General features: G+C 34.4%; 1 protein-coding gene across 1 annotated transcript in view; it reads left to right on the top strand.

The window, feature by feature from the left end:
* LOC120626911 (lachesin-like) overlaps positions 1 to 12,786 on the top strand; it is a 53,629-nt gene extending 40,843 nt beyond the window's left edge. The window contains exons 3-10 of the mRNA XM_039894702.1: positions 3,949 to 4,156; positions 5,404 to 5,559; positions 6,377 to 6,505; positions 9,777 to 9,914; positions 10,896 to 11,045; positions 11,328 to 11,396; positions 11,971 to 12,054; positions 12,698 to 12,786. Coding sequence (XP_039750636.1) covers positions 3,949 to 4,156; positions 5,404 to 5,559; positions 6,377 to 6,505; positions 9,777 to 9,914; positions 10,896 to 11,045; positions 11,328 to 11,396; positions 11,971 to 12,054; positions 12,698 to 12,786 — 1,023 coding nt within the window. The remainder of the gene's footprint in view (positions 1 to 3,948; positions 4,157 to 5,403; positions 5,560 to 6,376; positions 6,506 to 9,776; positions 9,915 to 10,895; positions 11,046 to 11,327; positions 11,397 to 11,970; positions 12,055 to 12,697) is intronic.
* Positions 12,787 to 23,728: the final 10,942 nt, after the last annotated feature.

Raw genomic sequence — 23,728 nt, forward strand, 5'->3', positions numbered from 1 at the left:
TAAGTCCACGCTCGCACGGCATTGTGGAGCTGTGGCATGGAACAAAGACATTATTGAATTACCTCATTGTGTGTCCTGAATTTCGAATAATAGTGCGGAATATAAATGGGGTTTTGTGGTATTTAAAATATATTATAAGAATTCGCTTTATGCCTTTTATTTATATCATTTCCAGGCATGGTCGAAAATCTAAAAATAGGTTTATGAGCATGAGCATTCCTCAACAACAAGGACCAATTGCATCGCGAGAATTTTGAAAGTGAATAAATGTATGGTTGGCCGAATCGCGCAACGTTCCGCCGGTCTCCGCTACCCGTGACATGTTTGGTATATTTCCATACACAATAGACGCTTCACCAGTTACGGGAATGTTGCCAGCGCGTTAATAACCAGTACCCTAAGAACACAGAACAGCAGTACCTATACTTTTGAACGATATACGTAATTTTACCAAAGGAGTATTTTTTTTAGTGGCTAATCTTTGTTTATATACTACTAGTTGTCGCCAGAGACTTCGCCCGATGAAATTTGGATTTGCTATGAAATTAGAAGAAATTCCGGAACCGCCTACGTTAATCTTCAGCAGAACCTAATAATCAGTAGCATGATTTATACGTTATATCAGGTTACAATCAGACAGAAATACATACTCTAGAGTTTATCCTATTATCTACATTTGATTTATAAAAGCAAAGTTTAAAAAAATTCTGACATAAAAGTCCTAAAAAAAGGTTATTAATTTTTTTTCGTGCTCCTGAGCCAGTTTCCGCTTTTAAAAATTCTCGTCTGTTGTACGTGCATCCCTAACTTATATGCCCATTTATTTATGTGTTAACTTAAATGCCAATTTTACGTCTGTAACTTCAAAAACATAGGACTTTCATGCAAACTTGCAACCGTTTAACTTTCTTCTTTTAGTTTTGGATAAAACATTTTCTTAACTGATATATATGCATGAATTGAAACCTATTTTCTAAATTGATGGTCTGTAGACTTAATCGTAGTAATGAAAAAATAGGAGAAACTTTCACCGCCTATTTTACCACCCTGAAAATGTGAAATCGAAAAAAAAGGTTGATATATGTATTTTTAACCTAAACATAGTTCATACAAACGACCATCCTCTGTTTTGCCCCTTTCAAAAGTAAAAAAGTTCGAAGATCAAAATTCAAAGAGATGAATATTTTCTGAATTGTTGTCAATACTTTAAAAGAAACCTATTTTCTAAATTTCAGGTTTGTAGACTATTTTACCGTTTTCAAGGGGAGATTTTTCCAACATAAAATACTGTATAGATTTTTATTATTTACAGCCAATAACCTAACTGCCGATTTCTACGTATCTAACTACAAAAATATAGGATTTTCATACAAACTTTGAACTTAGTGGGGTAATTTCTCAAAATGGTTTCTTAGATAAGAACGAATGTCGAACGAACATCTTACGGCCTAAAAGAAACCTACCTTTCAAATTTCCTACCTTCAGCTGAATCAGTTAATCAGTCAGTGACTTTTCGCTTTTATAGATATACAGAAGATGGAGATACTTGAATTCCCTATAAAAAATTACTGCATTAATGTGTGGCTTAGCAGCAGCACTAAATATTAGTCGATAGCGATCGTTAAGCAACGTTGACCCAAGTCAGTAAATGGATGGGTGCCCGTCCGTGGAAATTTGAAAGATAATTTGGTATCCAACAGCCTCAGCTCCTTTCACTAACACAGAATAGTATTCGCCAAAGGAAGAATCGAAATCGCATTGTTAGTTGATTTATATCAAACACTTTCTTCCCCTCTCCCAAGGGAACTAAACGAAATTTCGGGATAAAAATTGTGTGAAGTTTCATTTCAATTCATTCAGCAATTTCAGCGTGACGCGCGGCAGACAGATAGACAGACACGAATTAAATAATAACAGTTTTGGGTTCAGCATCGGTTATAGAGTGACGTCCAAAAGATTTTTTTATATTATTTGACCAGTTATATGTGTTATTATTTCAATAGTACACATATAATATTTTAATATTATATGTGTTACATGTTAATATTTTATTTAATAGATTTAAGTTTCGTATACGTTGTAGCCACGTGGTACAAAATAAGATTTTTAATTTAAAAAAATACCTAAAAGCCCTTTCTGTAAGTTAATTTTCTTATCCATTCGCATTCGCGTTGGCTTGTGTTGTGAGAAAGTTTTAATAAAAACAACATTACGATGCTAATACGCATAACATTATGATAAACGTGAACAATGGAGCGAAAGCAAATAGGTAATATTAAAACCTCCTGGGCGAGGTTGAATATTGTTTTTAAAGTTAATTTTTATTTCCTAATACCGCAGTTTAATAAAAAATATATTTTTATTTTTCCCTTTTAAGTCTTGCTAATCTAAGAAACTAAAATTGTTAATGCAGGCGTAGGTGTACGTTGATACGCTCCGTGGGCTAAAAATAAAAACTATCGCTCAAAAAAAATAGATATTATTTTAAAATAGTCGTCGCTCTTGTTCAAAACTTATATTTATTTTAGGTACGCCAAAGTATACTATTTAAACTGACATTTGAAAATTTAACTGTTTTATGCGATGGTAAGGCAAATCCATGGTATCCCAAGTCCATTTTATTTATGATAACAATGACATCTTGTAAGATCGGCACCATTACGTATTATATTCCATGCACACGTATCTACTTGGCGTTCTGCTACGTTACTTATGCGCACCGCAAAGTTCTGCAATGTTCTTCCAGCTTATGTTTTCCCATAAACAATATTGTACCAATTGCAAAACAATATTGTACCATTGCATAAACAATATTGTACCATTGTTGTTCAAGTCAAGAGGGACCAGGTACTGTTTAGCCAAGTGCACTCCACTTTCGACCATATCATTACTTACCAGGAGGCTGCCTAACATCGCTCAATGAAGTATGCATTTAAGAAACTAAGAACAGATTCAATTATTTCGTAATCAGTGTCTCTCGCATTCTTAATTATGTTTACAATTACTGTTTTTTTTTATGGTAATATGAATAATGTACGTCGCTACCTATTAGATAAACTGTTGCATGTTAGGTAAACTTAATTTGTAGTTAAAGTTGGCTGCATTTTTGCTGGGTTCTACCAGGTACCCTTGTTTATATAAAAACCTGTCTGTGGAAACCTGTTATTAGTTTTAAGTCAACTAATTTTTTAACTATTTAGTATTTACAGCAGTTGGTTTTCCAGTGGTGCGAGCCTCTCACGTTCTAGATCGTAGTCTCTTTAGTTGGGTGGGGCAACCCGAAATTATCCAATAAATATTGAAAAGACAAAGTTTTTGGAAAAGATCAACCACCATCAACTTTTCTATTTAAAGTAGCTTAGCGTAGCTTCACTCCACTCTGGTAAACCTCTGTTACAGCTTTGCCTAAACTGAGTTTGTATTTGTTATCTTAACGACAGCAGAATACTAGTGCGATATATAAATATGTACCCATATTCAGAAGATCTGTAACTTTTCGGAGTTTTGTGCGTTATTATTTAAGCAATTAAAATTTCGTTTTGTTTATTTTATGGAAAACATATTGAGGGAACCTGCATGCCCTGAAAATTCATCCATCATTTTCCCAAAGATGTGTGAAGTCCTCTCATTATGAAGAAAATTCATATGATGAAGAAAATTATCATCATCATTGTCATTAAAATTGTCAAGCCTTTATCGGTCCACTTTAGGGAATTTTCTATCGGAACGAGAAGAGCTTAGTCGACCTCACACATTCTGAGAGGAGAACCATGCTCTGTTGTGGGCTGGTTAAGGGTAGATTAATGCTAATGATTTGGAGGATTGTCTACAATGATTTTCTACATGATTTCACTGGTTTCCTATAAACATATTAAGGTCCCGTTAAATGTTTACCAAAGTGTTATATTTTGTCGAAATTGGGTTTACTGTTTTTTTTATTTTATATAGGTGGCATGGGTACGGGTTGACACTCAAACTATCCTCAGTATTCACCACAACATAATAACTCAGAACCCGCGCATCAGTCTGTCGTATAACGATCACCGCTCCTGGTACCTTCACATCAAAAACGTACAAGAGGTGGACCGAGGGTGGTATATGTGTCAGGTCAATACAGATCCAATGCGCTCCAGAAAGGGCTATCTACAAGTTGTAGGTTTGTATCAGTTTACTTAAATGTTTTTTTTTTTTTTAATTACTTTGTACAGGGAAGGCATGCACGACAAATATTCACCCCGTCAGATAAGCCTATATTTTTGGCTATTCAAGATTTGAGTTATATTACTAGTTATCATATTTTCAATCGATTACAAGTTAGCCCTTGACTGCAATGTCACCTGTTGGTAAGTTAAGATGCAGTCTAAGATGGTAGCGGGCTAACTTGTAAGGGGAATGGCATTTATACGAAACCCATACCGCTAATCTGTTACTACGCGATATCGTACCGGAATGCTAGATCGCCAAGTTATACGTCTTTGTAGCTAGGGTTGTAACTAACCAAAGTACAAGGTTCCACCATGCAAGAACGGAGAAAATGCAGAAATTATATACTACAAAATGGATGACTGTCGGGCACCCGCCCACAGCGCTCAATGCTGCGCCAGGAGGTCGTCGAAATCATGTTTGAAGAGAAGAATAGTGGCCTTCCGTATTCGTTGATCGATCGAATGGCTGGTATTCCGCAACCTCCGCTTTACCTGAACATTTTATTCATGCATAAGCAAAATATTATAACTATCTGTGATGTTTCCATAAAGTTTAAATATCTCAATCAGGCACAAAAAAAAAATCCCTTAAAAGCCTTCCACAAATTGGCAGGTTCAATGGTTGATGTTCAATGGCAGTGATAATAACTTAACATCAGGTGACCAGCCCGCTCGCTATCTGTTTAAAAATACATGTATGCGACTGCGAAAGACAGTTATGGTGCGATTATCTACAATATACTACTTTATTGATGTCGTCTAAAATACTTACAACTCTAGGTAAAATATTGTCGACCGTAATATCATTCTGACACGCAAACACTGCAAAGACTTGGCGAATGCCAACTGCCATAAATAGATAGCTACGGAAACAAGTCTGATTCTTTATTGCGGTTAAGTCTTGAAATTTCATTTCATATCTAGATCTCTGAGAGTTCTGGAACACTTTTTTGCGTCTTCCGCCAAAGGACATGGTAGTTTCTTTATGTCTCGAAAGTATTTTAATCTTCGTAACCCCGTAAGTTTGGTCTTTAGAACATTTTCAATCTTTTTATGCTTGGATTCCCTTATAATATACCTAGAGATATACTGGATTTTATAGACTGTTTCTTGAATTAACTAGGATTTGAATCAGATTAATTTTGTAAGACGCGATGTGGCTATATATGTGTAGCTGAAATAATAATTTTCTTTTTAGTTCCACCTATGATTATTGACAATATGACCTCTACGGATATGGTAGTTCGTGAAGGCACAAATGTCACTATGGTGTGTCGAGCGACCGGCTATCCCGAGCCCTATGTCATGTGGAGGCGTGAAGATGGCCAAGAGTTTAACTGTAACAGCGAATGGGGTAAATAAACTCATATTATTTTTACTAGTAAAATCAACCAATCTTAGGAAGTATCACCGCCGAGCTTATTTCTGTCGCGAAGGATCATTATTGCAACGCTATGTTAAAATCTGAAGGGCATGTTAAAACCACATGAGACTTAACACCTACGCCTCAGATTGTTGGACACGGGGCGGCTCATTGCAGAACGTGCTCCTTGTATGCCCTGACCTGTAACCAGGTGATCCAGGGAATTTAGGTGGGTTTGGTAAATAAATAAATACTACAAAAAAACTTTACCATGTGACGTGATATTGGCGTAATAATAATTAAAAAAACTGTAAAAATTGCATTCATTCTAAACTAGAAAGAAACTTTTTATTTTAAAACATTTGTAGCAAACGTTTTACAGTCAACACTGATCATTATGTCAGCAAATTCGAAAGAGCCTAACACAAAGAATAGGAAACGACCGATAAAAGCAGATAAATCGAAAACTACGTATCTCTACGTACCACTCGAAAAGACGAGCGAAAAACTATGAATGTTCGATGAAACAAAAGAAATACCTTAAGATCGTTTCGAATAATTCGAATTCTTGAAAGAAGCGAGTTTGAAATTTCCATGCTACTACCAAATGCCTGAAGCCATTGGTTCGAGATATCGAGCGACCTTCTCCCGAGATGACAACTTGTACCAATTGTTTCGTACAATACAATCAAATTGCACAGTCATCGCATAGCCTAAATATTTACAAGATTGAATTGGAAAATAATATAATCTCGCTAGCTACTACTTTGTCTTCGGAAAAGAAAGTTAAATAATTTTTTGTTTTCAGTCAACGTTGTGGATGGGGAAAACCTTACAATATCCAAAGTATCACGTCTTCATATGGGAGCATATTTATGCATCGCTTCTAATGGCGTTCCACCCTCGATCAGCAAAAGAGTCGTCCTCATGGTACAATGTAAGTTTACTGTTTTTAAATCTTGAATTATAAAAAATCTGTAAGGAGGTCCACGAGGTAAATTCTTCATTCATGATCATAATTGTTTTATAAGCTAAGCTAAAATTTATGTTAAATATATATTATAGACGCTATAATTATTTCAAAATTAATTAATAACGATTAATAATAACCGTCAAATATGTAATCATTAAACCCTTCGAAAGATTAACGTGTTTGCCGAAATGAAAATGGGGTAGCAAATGTTTGTTTACGTTGATCTCTTGGTAATTACAATCAAAGGATTTGGGTTGTTAATTTGGTGTGAGCGTAGAACATTTTATCGTTTCGTCTTTGTACTCGTATCGATCGAAATTTGATATATGATTTAAGATTAGTCCCGTCTGATTCCGGAAACCTTATGTGGTCTGTCTTTCTAAATATGTTACAAACTTTAAACCAGTTCCAAAGGTTCAGCAGAACATTCAAGGGCTGAAATCATATAAAATTAAGCTTAATTTGCTTTACTCCGCGAACAGCAGGAGATTCTGCATGGTGTAATAAATGAATAATTGTAATGTAATTGTTTACTTCATTCAATTTATTGTAAAGTCAATTTCTCCTGAGGATGCTCCGGTTTCGGAGCGAAACGTACGTAGAGGGTACATTGCCAAGGATCTGTTTGGTGTGGAGTATATGGGTTGAAGAAATTATAAACTACATCAATACACCATACAGATTATCCCGCTGTTTGCGGAGTATAGCAAATTAAGCTTAATTTTCATAATATATTATGGATTTTCGCAAAGTAACGCCTGCTTATGCTGCTGCTGTCCAATATCCAATACGACTGAATTGAAATAGAGCACTTGATGCTATGAGAATCACCTCATCACTAATTATACGAAATGTGAAACTACATTGCACCAGCTTAACAAATTAAATATGTGTAGCAATAAATCATATTTAATATCATGAGTTTGAAAATTGTTCGATTTTATTAAAATTATATTTCCAAATACTACATAACTGACAAGGCACTACATTTCAATACAGTGTCTAATTATATCCCCAGTTATCGATAACAAAATAGTTTATCACAAATATTGTCGCATTGTGACATGATCCCCTAAATTAAAATGATATTCAGTTACAATGAATGATAATTAAGGCAAACAGGAAACAACGTTGAATTTAGCTGAATTTACGTCGCATAAATGTATGTATAATATGTCAATTGTTTTCGTTATCTCATGTTACTTTGTGAACTAACGTACTCAATGTCAATTAAACTTCCAAATTGGATGTAACACGTGTAAATTAGTCTACTTCTTGGGAAAATGGCATAGCTGTGTGAGCTGTATATTCCGTGAGTGGGCGTGAAAGCCTTCTACATTTTTATCCTGATTAATATGCATTATATTCCTTAGTCAAGTAATTCACAATCTTTATACTTTTTGTCGTCACAGTAACTTTGACTACAGTTTGGCTCTAATTAGAAATTTTAAGAATTATAAACGCTAATAATAGCGTAGGAAAAATAAAATACTTAAGATAATAGAAATTAAATCAATTTGGACCCAAAAAACTACAAAATTATTAAAACAAGATCTTAAAGAACACATGCGAATTAAATTATACCGGTAAACATAAATATAATTAATGTTTAAATCACCTACTATACTTTAATTAATAAAGACATAGCAGTCTTCACCGGCAAATTTCTTTCACCCTGTTAACTTTGCCTTAAATTCTTTAAAATGCATCGTAAGTACGTGCCCATTTTCACATCGTTTTCGTTCGGTAGTCAGGGTGCAGAAAAATTATTTTTCTTGGAACGGGCGTCGTTAACGAGTATTTACGAGGACAGAGCGCGTCTACCTGACAGAGGCTTCCACTAGAGCGGCCATAATTGCGCCCAATTAGAGCATTACGCTGACGTGAATACGGCCTGGACGCGATAATGGCTACAGGCTATCTGTTCACCGTACCGCTCCCGCTTCGTCGCCTCCGCCTCCCAAAAGGCAATGAGACGATTTCCTTACCCCTAATTCACATTCCGTATCTCGGCACATTCGCTCTGCATTTCTTATAAGACACGTAAAATGTTCACGTAATTTACGCTCGATTAACCAATGAGATTTTCTTATGAATTCGTCGCCAAATTTCATTATAACGGCTGTGATGAAATGCGCACAGTAATATGGACATTTGTATGTCGCTGATTATAAATGTAGATAGGCATTATTTACATTAACGGCTCATGTTCAGGGGTTCGCTTAAGTAAAATACGGATAAATTATGATGTAGATAAATTTTTGGCGTGGGTATAATTCTCATTTATCATTGATTATTATGTTTCATTATAGTAGAAATTATGCAGCTGTTATTCTCAAATAAATAAATATAACGATCAACGACATCTTTCAGAGTTTAGAAATGTTCTACTGGGCCTAACCCCTTAAAGTTTTTCATCATCATCATTATCATCAACCCATTACCGGCCCAATACGGGCACGGGTCTCAGAATGAGAAGATAGAACGCATTACCGGCCCAATACGGGGCACGGGTCTCAGAATGAGAAGATAGAACGCATTACCGGCCCAATACGGGGCACGGGTCTCAGAATGAGAAGATAGAACGCATTACCGGCCCAATACGGGGCACGGGTCTCAGAATGAGAAGATAGAACGCATTACCGGCCCAATACGGGGCACGGGTCTCAGAATGAGAAGATAGAATGCATTACCGGCCCAATACGGGGCACGGGTCTCAGAATGAGAAGATAGAACGCATTACCGGCCCAATAGGAGGCACGGGTCTCCTCTCAGAATGAGAAGAAAGTTTTCCTTTACCGTTTAAAGCAAGTGATATTAAAATTGCTCAAATTAAAAACGCACATAACTCAGAAAAGTCAGGGGTGTGTGCCTGAGCTCAGACTCGGTTTCCACGAAAGAAAAACCGAAGCCTTACCCACTAGGCTATCAACGCTTCAAGTATTTAAAGTTATTAACTTTAAGTTATTATTATCACGTGCGACAACTACGACACTGACGGCTTAACGTATTCTTCAAGGCACGAAGATATAATTTCCAAACGTTGAGCTGGTAGATACTGAGAATTTAATGTCGGTAAACATTCTTTAGCACGACCTAGGAATCAAACCCAGGAACTTTTGGCCGACAGTCGAAAATGCTAACATAGAGTCAAATGCAGTAAATAAAAATAATGCTAACATTAAATTTAAACGTTTTTTAACGTTATAGGTAGATATAGACACTTGTGTTTCAGTTCCGCCAATGCTATCGATCCCGAATCAGTTGGAGGCTGCATATGTAGGGCAGGACGTAACGTTGGAGTGTCACACCGAGGCCTACCCCTCCTCCATCAACTACTGGACTACAGATCGCGGTGATATGATTATATCCGGTTAGTAACAAGTCATTTAGTATACTAAATAAATTCATTTCTTAATGACAAAGTTGGTTGACGACCAGGCTTTGTTTTATTTATCACAAGATAGAATAGTTAAATTGAAATCGTAAAATGTTCATGTTGGAAAAGAGCAACTGCTGGGGTTTTCTCCTTCTCTGCAGTAAGCAACTGACTCAAAAAAATCGTTTACTTCATTTTACATTATCTAAGCTCACATTACGATGCTCTAATTTGAGTCGAATTTATGATGAGTTTATAAAATGATATACGTTGTAAATAAATGGCAAAGCCGATGAAATGGTTGCGGCTCCTAGCTTAGAAATCTCGATATTGTTGATAATTGTGTTTTTAATTCTTAGGTATATTGTCTTTGTTGTATTCGAAATCGAGTATTATATTAAATTCTTTATTAATATTTTAATACACCCATAGTATGCTACCTATAGTATGATATAGGTAGCTGAATAATTTGTAGTTAATCTATAATTTTGGTAAATTTAGCTTGCAGACCTTGATAATTTTTGAATAAAAGAGCTATTAGAGATAGATAATAATTACAGTTTTAAAGGGGCTTTGATTACGGTACCCTAAAAGCTTATGGTCTCGATAATAAGTAGGTTTACAGACTTGTATAATCCCGCGAATATACATCGTAATCAGATTGCACACCTAAAAAGCACTCAACATAGCAAGCATCATATGATTCAATTTGCAACTCACTACGAAATGTCATAATCCCGGACTTAAATTCACAAAATAATTATGCTATGAATGTCGGCCAGTAAAATATTGCGCAAATATATTTAACTTTTCAGCTCTTGCTACGATGATAAATATGCATAGGAATTTTATGATATTTTTTCAGACTAAGTTATAGTTTTCAAGGTGAAATATTAATTGTAATTAATTAAGTAGTAAATAATAATCGAAAATCTCACTTAATTATTTATTACTAATCGAGCGTTTGGTTTACAGGAAATAAGTACACTACAGCGTTAAACGATGACAGTTATTGCCGGAAAATGAAGCTTACTATACGCAAAGTATCGTCCAGAGACTTCTCTTCCTATCGCTGCGTAGCCAAAAACTCTCTGGGAGAGACAGATGGGCTCATACGACTAGATGGTAAGAACACTGCAAAGTTTTCCGTAAAGAGCTTATGTTGAAAATGATCTAAATTCTTGGTTTAAATTTGATTATTTGAATTAATACTAGCAGTTTATTATATACACAATATATTTATTATGTCGATAAAGAGGAAAGAGCTTAATTCGTAATTATAATTTGTTAATAGCTTCGTTAACTAGTAATGAAACAATTAATTTAACACAGCATTTTACTAATATATTAAAACATTATAGAAAAGTCAGTGAATTATTACAGAGCTATTTAATTTGATTTGTTCAGAAATACCAGCGCCCTCCACAACGAGCACCACTGTTAATTATGTCCCGACATTTCCACAGAGGAAAAAAGGTAACTATCTGAATAAACCATTTATCTAATCACAGTAAAATATTATTATTATCACGCAGCTCAATAAGATAAAAATAAGATTGAGAAACTCGTGAATAATTAATGTCAAAACAGGGTTAGGATCCAATGAAACCCTTTTGGGATCAGATTTGAAATTAATTTTTCATGTTCATCTCAATTCCCCTTGTAGAAATGCTTATTGGAAAATTTGAAAATTCAATATAGCCACGTAAACCACGATCAGAAGGGCAATAGCAGTCAAAACTTCTGTTGCCCCACGTGCTGTTTATACATTCATCGTCGACCTGTACCCGATCGAGAAAGGTCTTCGGTGAATTCTGTATTTATTGCTTTCCCCAACCAGTGCTTCCGTACAATTGGGTCGTTAGTAATATTATTGTGGGAAAAACGATTTTGTTTGCTCTTTGACTTCCAATGTACGTTTTTATTGTTACAGATTTCGGGTTTCCTCTACATTCTTTACGATTGTGTTCAGGCTGAAAATCCTCTTTTGTTCCAAATTGTTATAACGGGATGTTACCGTGTACTTATTGTTTTATGTAATTTCTTTTAGGTAAACAAAAAAATCGTTGGAGGGATAGTTCGGCGGAAAATAGAGTTATTGGAGACTATGAGGTTGAAGAATGGAAAGATTTAGGTACATTTTTATTATTTAATTAAACAAATATTATGTATGGATAATATTGTGTATGGATTATTCGCACCCTACAACTTTCTCAACTCATCTTTGTAATCCAAAATCTTAAATAATAAACATAGGATAAAAAGAAACAACAATTTTCATGCTCGCAAAGCATGTATACGTAATACATATTTCTGTTAATAGGGTATTTTGCAGTTAAACATTTGAATTTCAAGCTCTTAAAACATTTTGTAGGTAATAATTTAGTAACTAATTCAATCAAAATACCAACAGTCAATTAATACTCATACCTACCTGTATGTAAGAAATCACTGAAACTGTAATAAAGGTACAAAGAAGTAATCTATTAAACACTGAAACAATGTTAGGAAGTTTTAGATATTGATACTCCGAATAATCAAATCAAATGAAATATTTATTAGATAGACAGAATTGATGTCGTTGTGCTTAACATTGCTAGCTTAGCTGTGATTTATTGCAAGTTTAAAGTAAAATAGTTTAAAATAAATGGTGAATATTTATCCATTTTTGAAAATTTTGATACTCTTCACTTGCAAATTTATATTAGTGTTAATTAAATTATTTGGAATAGCGTTAATATTGTTCTTTTAAAAATAGACACTTTTATTTGTTACAGATTATGAATCGACCCAGTCTTCCAGGTCATCAACAATTCGAGGCTTCATTCATCCGTCATATCTACTTGCAATGGCGTTCATTAGCTGACATGTCGTTAAGAACTTCACTGGAGTTTTGTAGTGCCAATTGACTATTGAAATGAACGAATAAATAAACAGTGGAAGTAAAAATAGCAGTTGTTACAGTGTAAAAAAGTTAAAAATAGATAATGTGTAGTCAATTAAGTGAAAATAGTCTATCAGAGGGGCTATATATGTATATATATATATATAGGTATCTTGCTCGATTAAAATCGATCTTACTCATTAAATTTGTGAACACACGTTTGAAAGTTACATTGGCTGCAGTAGAGGTCGATCGTTCGGCCAAGAATCCACAGGCCCAATGTGCTGAGGAAGCGTTAACGTCGAATATAACTTTTCTCGTATCCCAGTTCGCAACCGAGCATTTCGGTAAAGTAAAAGCTAACTTGTACACCTATGTGCTATGTGTAACTTTGAATGCAAGTCAAATGGAATTTCCTAGACGATTATAACTTGAAACGATTTCCAAAGAGCAAATTGTAGTATGTGGTTAATGTACGAATTGCAAATTACTTGCGTTTATTAAATTTGACTTATTTTTAAAGTAAGTTCATTATTTTATCGCCACAATATAGGGTTTCTCATACTTTGGAAATGGAATTGAAAAGATTAATGTATCATTTTTAATTTAACGCGAATGCAACCGCAGGACTTTTTCTGAACCATTGTTTTAATATGAAAGACCAAGATCTAATTTCTAAATAATATTAGCACGCTGCGGGATTTTTCTAGGTTTTATTTCTGGTGATACGTTAAAACTATAACCGGCACCCATGGGTCTCGTCTTCAACAAGGCACTGTGGAGGGCAACTCAAAGTTCCTAACACCAGTAATCGAGCCAAGGATCTTATTATCTCTCGTCGACTATACTTACCACTAGAGGAACGAGGCAGTACATTAAACATAAATTCGGCCGTATTCTCATAAACAAAAAAGATCAAAAATTTCTTTTTTAATTCTATGAATTATTAAAATAAATTTCTAGATGTTAAAGTGTATAAAATTTGTTGTAATTGTTAGAATCTATTAAAAGTAGAGGCTAATTTATTCTTATCTGAATGTATCTGTATAAAAGACTGATAGATTTTACGATAGTAATTGTGCCATATCTGTAATAATATCAAAATTCTGCTACTAATAGTATTATCAGATGTAAATATTACATATATTAAAATGTTGCTTATCATAAATAATACCTTTAATAGAAATATTTTAAACATTAATTATTTACATTTTATGTTAAAAGAATATTTAGATATTTTAAATTATTCTGATGAATTTATGAGTTATCCAAGTTCCGCCTATTACCCTTACCCAATTTTTATTGCTTTCTATGATCAGTGATATCATTATAATCATCTTTAATAACAAGAAAATAATGTTTCTCAGCCATAATATTGTACTAGTATTAGAATTTGCTAGAAAAAATCAAGCGTAGCTAAAATAAACGTTACAAATTGTTTCTTCATCTTACCTAAATAAATAGGTATCTACAAAACAAATACCTTCGTGATACTCTCGTGATATGCCTCCATGCATAGTTTAAATAGGTATGCTCTCCGTTTATTTGCCGAGTTGTTTATATTTAGGTACAGATAAAAAACAAATAGTGCAACATAGAATCCACGATCAGTTTTAACTTTTATATTTTTAAATTACGCGCACTACGAGTTCATTGATCTATGGTTAAAAACATACGATGATTTTTGAATTGTCTTATATCGGCAGCCGCAGTAATCTGTCCAATCTAGAGTACCTTTACGCGATTGTCAAAATGTGCACTGTTGACTAGATTAGTAATTAAAGTGAAAAATATTGAATACTGCGCATTGAATTTTTATAAGCACCTATTCGGATATCTATCGGTGAGGTTAATGCCCGGAGCAGTTATCCATGATCTTATTTAACCGGAGAATAGTAAACACCGGTTACACAGATTAGGCGGCCGTTGTAAGACTAATTAAAATATAAAAATCATGTTTATGTACCAACTACTCGTACCCATAGTACTTGTGCACAGATACTTTCTGTGATCTGTGCAGATCCGTACAAATCTGGCGAGTGCCTGCGAAAGAGATGCGATGTGATGTCTAGTCAATCTACACACCATGCGCGATTTACTGCGTATTCACACTACGAATTTATACAATGATGCGTGTTGCACGAAGGTGCGCTGTCTGCGCTGTAAAACGTGTGCAAAGTTTACTGGCTGCGATTGAATCTTGATAAAATGCGTCAGAAGCGCTAAATACGCAGTGTACTTTATAATTGAGTGGTATAAAGAGGGTGAAGTAAACTATATGAGCGTTATCTAATCTGCGCAAGCTTACTGTGAATTGTAGATTTGAGAGGTACCATACAGTACAGACGCGTATACATATGAACCACATTCGCAGTGTGTTCGCCAGATGAGTATGTGTTTAGTAATAAGTAAGTTTCAGCGTCTATGCCTGTGCACGTTTATCGTTAAATTGCATATTCCTGTAATAGACGCGAGTGTATTTGGATAGCGTTCGAGGTGTGATACTGCAAGCAAAATCTTACCTTTATCTTGCGTATATCACATACAAATCATCGCCTTCATACAAAAGCATTAGTTTTGAATACGCCGAAATAAAAGATTCAAGTGGTCTTTAATCAATATGATTATTAAAAGACAACATGGAAGATATGTCTCTCAATCGGACGGTGTGCTGCTGCATCTTGGTATGAGTAAAACGATTTCAATCTGTCAGTCGTCGCCCACACCGCAACAAACAAACTGCGTCCTTATTTGCGGCGTTCAAGCATGCGTCAAGCATGCGACCAATCAAAAACTCTATTTCGAACAGTCACGACTTGTAATTAGTCGCAAGAAGGACGCAGACGTTAACGCTGCTAAGTATAATCAGGTGTGATACCACGGATTGTTAATACCTTAAGAAAGCATGGGGAAAATTGCATTGGAATTGCATGAGTGTGATGAGGCCACTTATGGTGAAACATGTATTACAACTTTTTTTTTATATTAATAACAAAAATTATCCGATCAAGACATTACTATGTTACATTTAGAGGACAATAATTATTTAATTATGTTAGATATAGATTATTTCTAACAAATAGATTGTGTAATGAAACCTAGCAAAAATGTATAAAATGCATAGACCTATAATATTTTATCTATCAAGTCAAGTAAATACACAAATATAGCCTGCTTATTATTTTAATTTCTAACCTAGAGTGTCATTAAATTAAGTCTCTTAAAAACTAATGAAAAATTTGTTTAAATTTCCGCATGTGTTAATGGCGGCTCTTTATGGGCGACTATTAACTTTTGACTATAAGAGCTTAGTTCGAAAGTCATTATTACAAACTATAATATGCTTGATGATATGATCGCAATGTATCATGATCCCTTCTACCGTATAGGTGTCACCCAGCATAATATCCAATACTACGATGTGGATAACAATTTCAGTCTAGATATTAAAAACTATTTGTCTTAAAAAAATCAAGCACTTGTTAACTACGTAACTATAGTTATCGTTAGTTGTTTCTGTAAAAATATAAAATAAATAACTTTTTTTATTAAAAACTAACTGTTTTTTATTCCTACTAAACTAAAAAAAAAAATTACAACTATAATCTTCTGTATAAAATTCAGAAGAATACAAAAAATTACAACAAAACGATGAATTTCAGGGCAATCATTATGTTATGGTATACCGTACAAAATGAAGTATTCTACATGTAAATTACGCTACCTAGAAATCTGCAATGTAGTGAAATCCTTGACAATATGCAAAATAAATATTTTTGTTCGTTAAATCACCGGTAGTTGGTGAAATACAAAAATGAACACTATCATTTTAAAATGTCGTATAAAATTCAGAAGAATACAAAAAATTACAACAAAACGATGAATTTCAGGGCAATCATTATGTTATGGTATACCGTACAAAATGAAGTATTCTACATGTAAATTACGCTACCTAGAAATCTGCAATGTAGTGAAATCCTTGACAATATGCAAAATAAATATTTTTGTTCGTTAAATCACCGGTAGTTGGTGAAATACAAAAATGAACACTATCATTTTAAAATGTCGTATACATTTGAACTCATTTAAAGAAAGCAATGACAAACAGCCTCAGGGCGCTATATTACAGTACGCAAACATTATTCCGGTGACCTATTTAAAGTAATGGAAACTAACACTTTACAACTTTCATGCCTTATCCAGTTGCATCTCGGTGATCCCGCTGCAACGCCAGAAAATATGAGACGTCGAGCTACAAAACTCTATTGTTTCCAAAATTATTACACATTTATTCCTAGTGGAGTCTCGTTTTGCATAAAATAATAGGCGGAGGAATCTGGACGCTGAGTACGGTGAAGTCTTGATGCACTTATACTAAGGCGGGATAACTGACGGGCTTGGATATAACTCTGCCAGTTTTTAAATTTGGAAGAGGCGTCGTAGAGTTATTTTCATAATATAGACCCAGACACTGTAGTAAGATTTCATACTTTATAAATACATGAAATAATTTATTTTTGTAAGAGGGATTATTTGTGAAACTTTATGAAACTTATTATTAACATTTGTCAGTATAAATTGGAAAAATCTTGCCTAGATAACATTATTTTATTTGACAAGTGACTTGTTGCAAATATATAAACAAAATAAATTTTAGTAGATCTGAGAAAAATCCTGCCCACGATGGTCCCTGTAGGAAAGTACAAAGAATAGTTAGCTAGAATAAGTTAAGAATATATGTTTATAAGAAGTGGTCAACATAACTAACCTACCAAAAGTCGAAATTTCGTAATTCCTTAAATGTGACCTGAAGCAAGAAATAATGCACTTCTGAATTTTGGCCATCAAACTGCGTATACTGCACATACTTAAGAGTTATTTTTAATGCATTAAATTTTCAATTAGCTAAAATATTGGATAGAAGCAGGCGGTAACTTTGCGGAAATCAATAATATATTATGAAAATTAAGCTAATTTGCACGAACAGCAGGAGAATCTGTATGGTGTAATTTATAATTTCTTCAATCCGTATACTCCACACCAAACAGATCCTCGGCAATGTACCCTCCACGCACCTCGCACGTTTCGCTCCGAAACCGGAGCATCCTCAGGAGATGTTGACTTTACAATTAATAATTGTTAAGTCAAGTTTTGTTTCAAGTTTGAAACTAAGCTAAAAGTAATTTTTTTATCATTTATAAAATTTAGTACCTAAGCATCAAATGTATTTAGATGGTTGCCTTAATAAACAATACGTACATATACATAGCAATGAAATAAATTAATTCATAAATATTTTCATTTGGAATACGTAATAAGACTCTTAATTATTTTTCTACATCTCTCAGTCTACTGGCTACACGTGATGACAGCTTCCGTCGGTAGAAAGGACGCCTACCTACACTCGCTTGCAACGAATTTTTTTTCATTGGACTATTTTCTGTGCCCAACATACGAGTAGGCAGCTTCTGATACCTTTCAAACTCATATACTCTTTGAGGTGCATTCGTTCAAAAATTTCGTGTAGGATTTTTAAAACCAAATTAGAAATGTTAGAACTAGTAAAGTTGGTTATTCGGGGTTAAAAATAAATTAAAATAAATTTTTTGATACTTAAATTTCGTTTACAAATAGATTATCTCATTAAACCGGTTCAACAAAAGTTACGTTTAAATATTATATTTGGCTTAACTTATACATGTATATTGTCAAGACAAAGTTCTTCACAATATACCTACATGTCTGAGTAATAAAAATAAAAAAAACATTCTGTGGCAAAACCAAATCTCATAAATTAAGCCAAATATAATATTTAAATGTAACTTTTGCTGAACCGTTTTAATGAGAGTCATAATTAAATGTCCTTTATATTATCCTTATAAATGACCTCCCATTATTATTTTTCTGTGCTCTCATGCTTTGGCCATTTAAATATTCTTATCTATACCCGTGATTTTACCCGCTTTTAATTCAAAAACAGTTAAAAGATAGTTTATTAATTGAGGCATCAGAATAACACACACAACGTGACATTAAAACATACATCATCTTTCATCAACATAATCAAATAAACCCATTACCTGCCGAATACAGAGCATGGGTCTCCTCCCACAATGTGACGGGTTTAGGCCGTAATCCACCACGCTGGTCTAGTGCGGATTGGTGGACTTCACATGCCTTTGAGTACATTATGGACAATTCCAAGCATGCAGGTTTCCTCACGATGTTTTTCGTAACCATTGAAGCAACTTATATTTTAATAACTTAAAAGACACAAACGATAAAGCGGCGATAGCCGAGAAGGTAATGCTTCGGCTTCGTTTTGGGCGGACCGATTTCGATCCCCAACACGAACCTCTAATTTTTCGGAGTTATGTGCGTTTTTTAATTAAGGAAATTAAATATCACTTGCTTTAACGGTGAAGGAAAATATCGTAAGGAAACCTGCATGCATGAGAGTTTTCTATATTGTTCACAAGGGCGTGCAAAGTCTACCAATTCGCATTTGGCCGGTATTGTGAACTACGGCCTAAACCCTTCTTATAATTATGAGAGATCCGTGCCCTGTGTTCCGTGCTGATGATTATCCGCACAATCTTATTTTGTAACTTTGTAGAAATTCATGCAGGCAAATAAAAATAAATAAATCGCGAGAATCGCAACCGTTTCTCCTTGATTTTATACTTTATAATAAATACTAGAAAGTTATCCTAGGAAGTAGAATATTTAGTGCATTACTGTGAAAATTGCAAAGAATAATTGAATACATTTAGTATGAAAACGCTGCAGAGAATCCAATCCAGTAAATAACGAGAACAGATATTGTAGTACTTGATGCCATAATGGCAGCGCTCCTTGCGATCCCGCCTCGAGGGGATCCCAGTCGGGGCAAACCATTCGATTACGCAGTTGTGCATACACAATTTAGCACTATGAAATTACACCCCCTGAATCTACAAACTGCTCCATTTATACCGCTTATTTACTTAAATTGTTTGGCTATCTAGATATTCCTAAATATTATTATAATTTTTTGATGACCACGATGGCGCATCGGTGAGCTGTGTGGTTTGTGAGGGGTTCGATGTTTGGGGGGGCAATATGGGAATTTATAATTTCAAAAATTTTTAAAACCAAATTATTATTTATCTTTAGACCACAATAAACCTGTTGCAGGGGTATATAGCAGCGGCACCAGACCGTGAAGTACCTATACAAAGTCTTATAAAAGAGTTGTGCTTCAAGGGTGAAGGAAAAGATCATTAGGAAACTGACAGTTCTCCATAATGTTCTCGTAGGCGTAGTCCGCCAATCCGCACCGGGGTAGCGTGGTGGAATAAGGTGTTAACCCTTTTCATTGTGATCATGACGTCTGTCTTGACTAATTTGACCAATATTATTATCGGTTGAGGCGAACATAGACAACTTAATAACAAAAAAATAAACATGTTAACACTTTATAATAATATTAGTAACGTTATGTTAGTTATTTCAACTACTATTTAAACACTCGTAAAATCTCTCTACCACCAGTTAGAAAATTAGACTGTGCTGGCAATAAGCAGCAGTGGCGGCAACAGTTGCTGCGTTTGTAGTGGACGTACATCGCTTGAGATGATGGTGCCTCATGCAAATTATAAATGGTACACACAATGGACGAGAAAGTGGAATACAGGAAGGATTTTCTCATAACGAAGCACGTTAGATTGTTTTCTTCTGGCTTGTTTTACAAATATCAATTTAAATCTGATAGCTTATTATTACTAAAATAAAATATAGCTTGAATAACAATAATAAGTACAATAGTTATAAGTTTACTTATTACAAATAAATATTTCCTTTATATAGAACTAGTATTAGAAGGTATATGGTTCGTCGGACTTATTTTTAAATGTACCAAACACCGTTATTTTTGAAATAGGCACAAAGCATTTCTGTACGACTTATAATTTAGATTTGCTTTACAAATATCACTATTTGAGGCTAAAATCTTATTATAATAAAATAAAATGCAGCTTATGTTTGGACGTTACTTTGCGAAAATCCATCCAATGTAAAATTAAGAAATATTGATTGTAAAGTCAACATCTCCTAAAGGATGCTCCGGTTTCGGAGCGAAGCGTGCGTAGATCTGTTTGGTGTGGAGTATAAGTATTGAAGAAATTATAAATTACACCACATAGATTCTCCTGCTTTTCTCGGAGTATAGCAAATTAAGCTTAATTTTTATAATAATTAGCTTATGTAGGTTTTTAATGATGGAAGAATGATTAAAATCGGGTCAATGATTTCAGAGTTTAATGATTACGAACACATAACCTATGCCATGTGGAGACGGCAGAATCCAGTTGTCACCATTGCTCTTCTTCCCGCGGGTCTCGTACGAGACGAATAAGACAATTTAACAGGAAACGGGCAGCACCGTCTTCTGTGATACTACTTCCATCTACTGCGATGATGAATGCGTCTGCCCGCATAGGCTGTTGATGATAATAACACATATGACCAGATTGACAAGGTTGCTTGGAAGCATCCGGCTCCGCTTTCATCCCTCACAAGATAGAAAAATGAATGTTAAAACGTAAAATGTTGATGTTGGAAAAGAGCAACTGCTGAGTTATTGCCGGCTTCTTCTCGGTAGAATCTGCCTTCCAAACCGGTGGTAGAGTCACTACAATCAGACAGACTTGACGATTCAAAAGTGCTTATATTAGGCCTACTTGAAATAAATGAATTTTGAATTTGACCAAATAAAAAAAATCTTACCTTTTTATGATATTCAATAACAAGTAGGTAAAGATAGGTACACACATACTATCATGGTTATGTCGAAGAAGAACATAGATAATATCTACATATATATGAAGATAACTTTGTATGATCCCACAGCAGACGCATTCATTATTACAAGCGCCCTATAAGACTATCGATTTTATGCAAAATGCAACTAAGTCTACGCCGTGAGCTCGTAGTGCCATATTAGCCATAAACCCCGCTTTCCAGCCCCCACGCCGCACACTTTATTATAAAATGAGCATCAATTTATCACATCCTTTTATCACATCCTCTTATCACGCCATCTTCGTAAACTTTTGATATTAGGAATTTAACAGTAACCCTTTAATGACATGTTTGAACATTGTATCATTTTTGTTGTTTCACATCCTTTTTTTTAATTAAGAACTGGATAGCCTAAGTCCAAGATTTGCTCCTTCGCAATCGAGCAATCGCTTTCATATATCAAAATCTGTACCGTCAAAGTAATAAGGGCCTAATGTCGGTAGTTTTAGAGTCATAAATCCAATAAAATATAATACTTACGTATAGCCCTAGTATACCCCTTTACTTATAAAAAGCGTTTTAAAGGCAATTGCATAGCTACGCAATGTTTTGTCTTCTTCTTTCAAATGTGATGATGAACTGATGACAGATGGGGAAAAAACAATGTTCACCTAATTACTAGATATACAACTTCTTTCAATAAGGCCCATTGAATATAACATCCGAAGTTGTTAGATATCACAGGAATATCATAATAGTATGTTATAAGTAACGCAATGTCTTACTGCACTGAGGGTTCCGTACTTCCTCCAAAAGAAAAAGTATTACAATGTAGCTTATGTTGCTTTTTGATGATGGAAGTATGATTAAAATCGGTTCAACACTGTCAGATTGTAAACAAACTTATGCCGTGTGTTGACGGTAGATAAGAAGCCAGTTATAACCACCCCTCCACTTCCCGCGGGTCTTGTACGAGACGAATAAGAGAATATAACGGAGAACGTGCAGTAGAGCTAAGAAAAAGTATTAAAGTAAACCTGTAAAACTTCAGCGTCTGTAAATAAATTCCCCTTTATTGTACAACAAATACAACGGAACACAACATATTATATATATACACATTATAGCAACACCAACATATTTAAAACCATTCATTTAATATGTTAATACCGTAAATTATTGGTAACGGCGAGCCAATTTATATATCATGGTATTCTACTTTTTTAAGATTTTACACGATTTACCTGTTTCAGAATTTACAAGTAAAGCTATTCATATGTTCTAACGTCATTCGGCCTTAAAAGTTAAACCGCCCGATTTTCCTTTCAATAATAATACATCTACTTACATCTCCAACCCGTCTACTTATTCCCGAATGCGTGGTGATTATGGGCTCCCATGGTATTGATGATAATAATACAACTATTCCTAATGGTAGGTATATCAATAGCATTAATAGTTCGTGAAATAATCGACTGATGGATGGACAAAGTCGCACCGTCAGTGTTCTGTCTCAACCACCTTGGTACGGAACCCTAAAAACAGTGCCCCTCCGAAGTGTTCAATCAAGTAAGAAACATTATATTTATTATTGAAAACACCGTCCTATAAAGAAAAGGTATAAAATAATAAGGCATCGAGAGGGAGAATAAAACATAATAATAACGCCCCGACAAAGTCATTGTCCAGCGACGCCGTACGTTAAAAGGCTTTTAACTTCTTATTTGGGATCACACAATATATCTGGTACTACAAGTAGGTACGACAAAAGGGTCTCCAGAATTCGTTCAATTTGAATTTCATGTTTCTTTGAACGGTGAAATCATAAATAACCATTTCGATGACACTTACAATTTTAGTTTACAAGGATTTATTAGTACAGCTGTAAGAAATAACATGACCATAAAATATATATCCCTATAACGTTCTATCGTATTATCATAATAAAAATGTTAAAAGTTGTATTGACATGAAAAATCCAGTTAATCCAGTGCAAAAGGAGCTCGCAGCATTGGCATTGATTATTACAAGATTTTAAAAATGGAGTTGTTTTTAAGTGCAATCAGTATGTAAAAAAGTACATCGTTGATTCATATCTGGAGTGTTTGTGGTGTTCACACAACTTTAACTGAACCGATAATAA

The sequence above is a fragment of the Pararge aegeria genome, chromosome 10, assembly GCF_905163445.1.
Source record: "Pararge aegeria chromosome 10, ilParAegt1.1, whole genome shotgun sequence".
Lineage (NCBI taxonomy): Eukaryota > Metazoa > Arthropoda > Insecta > Lepidoptera > Nymphalidae > Pararge > Pararge aegeria.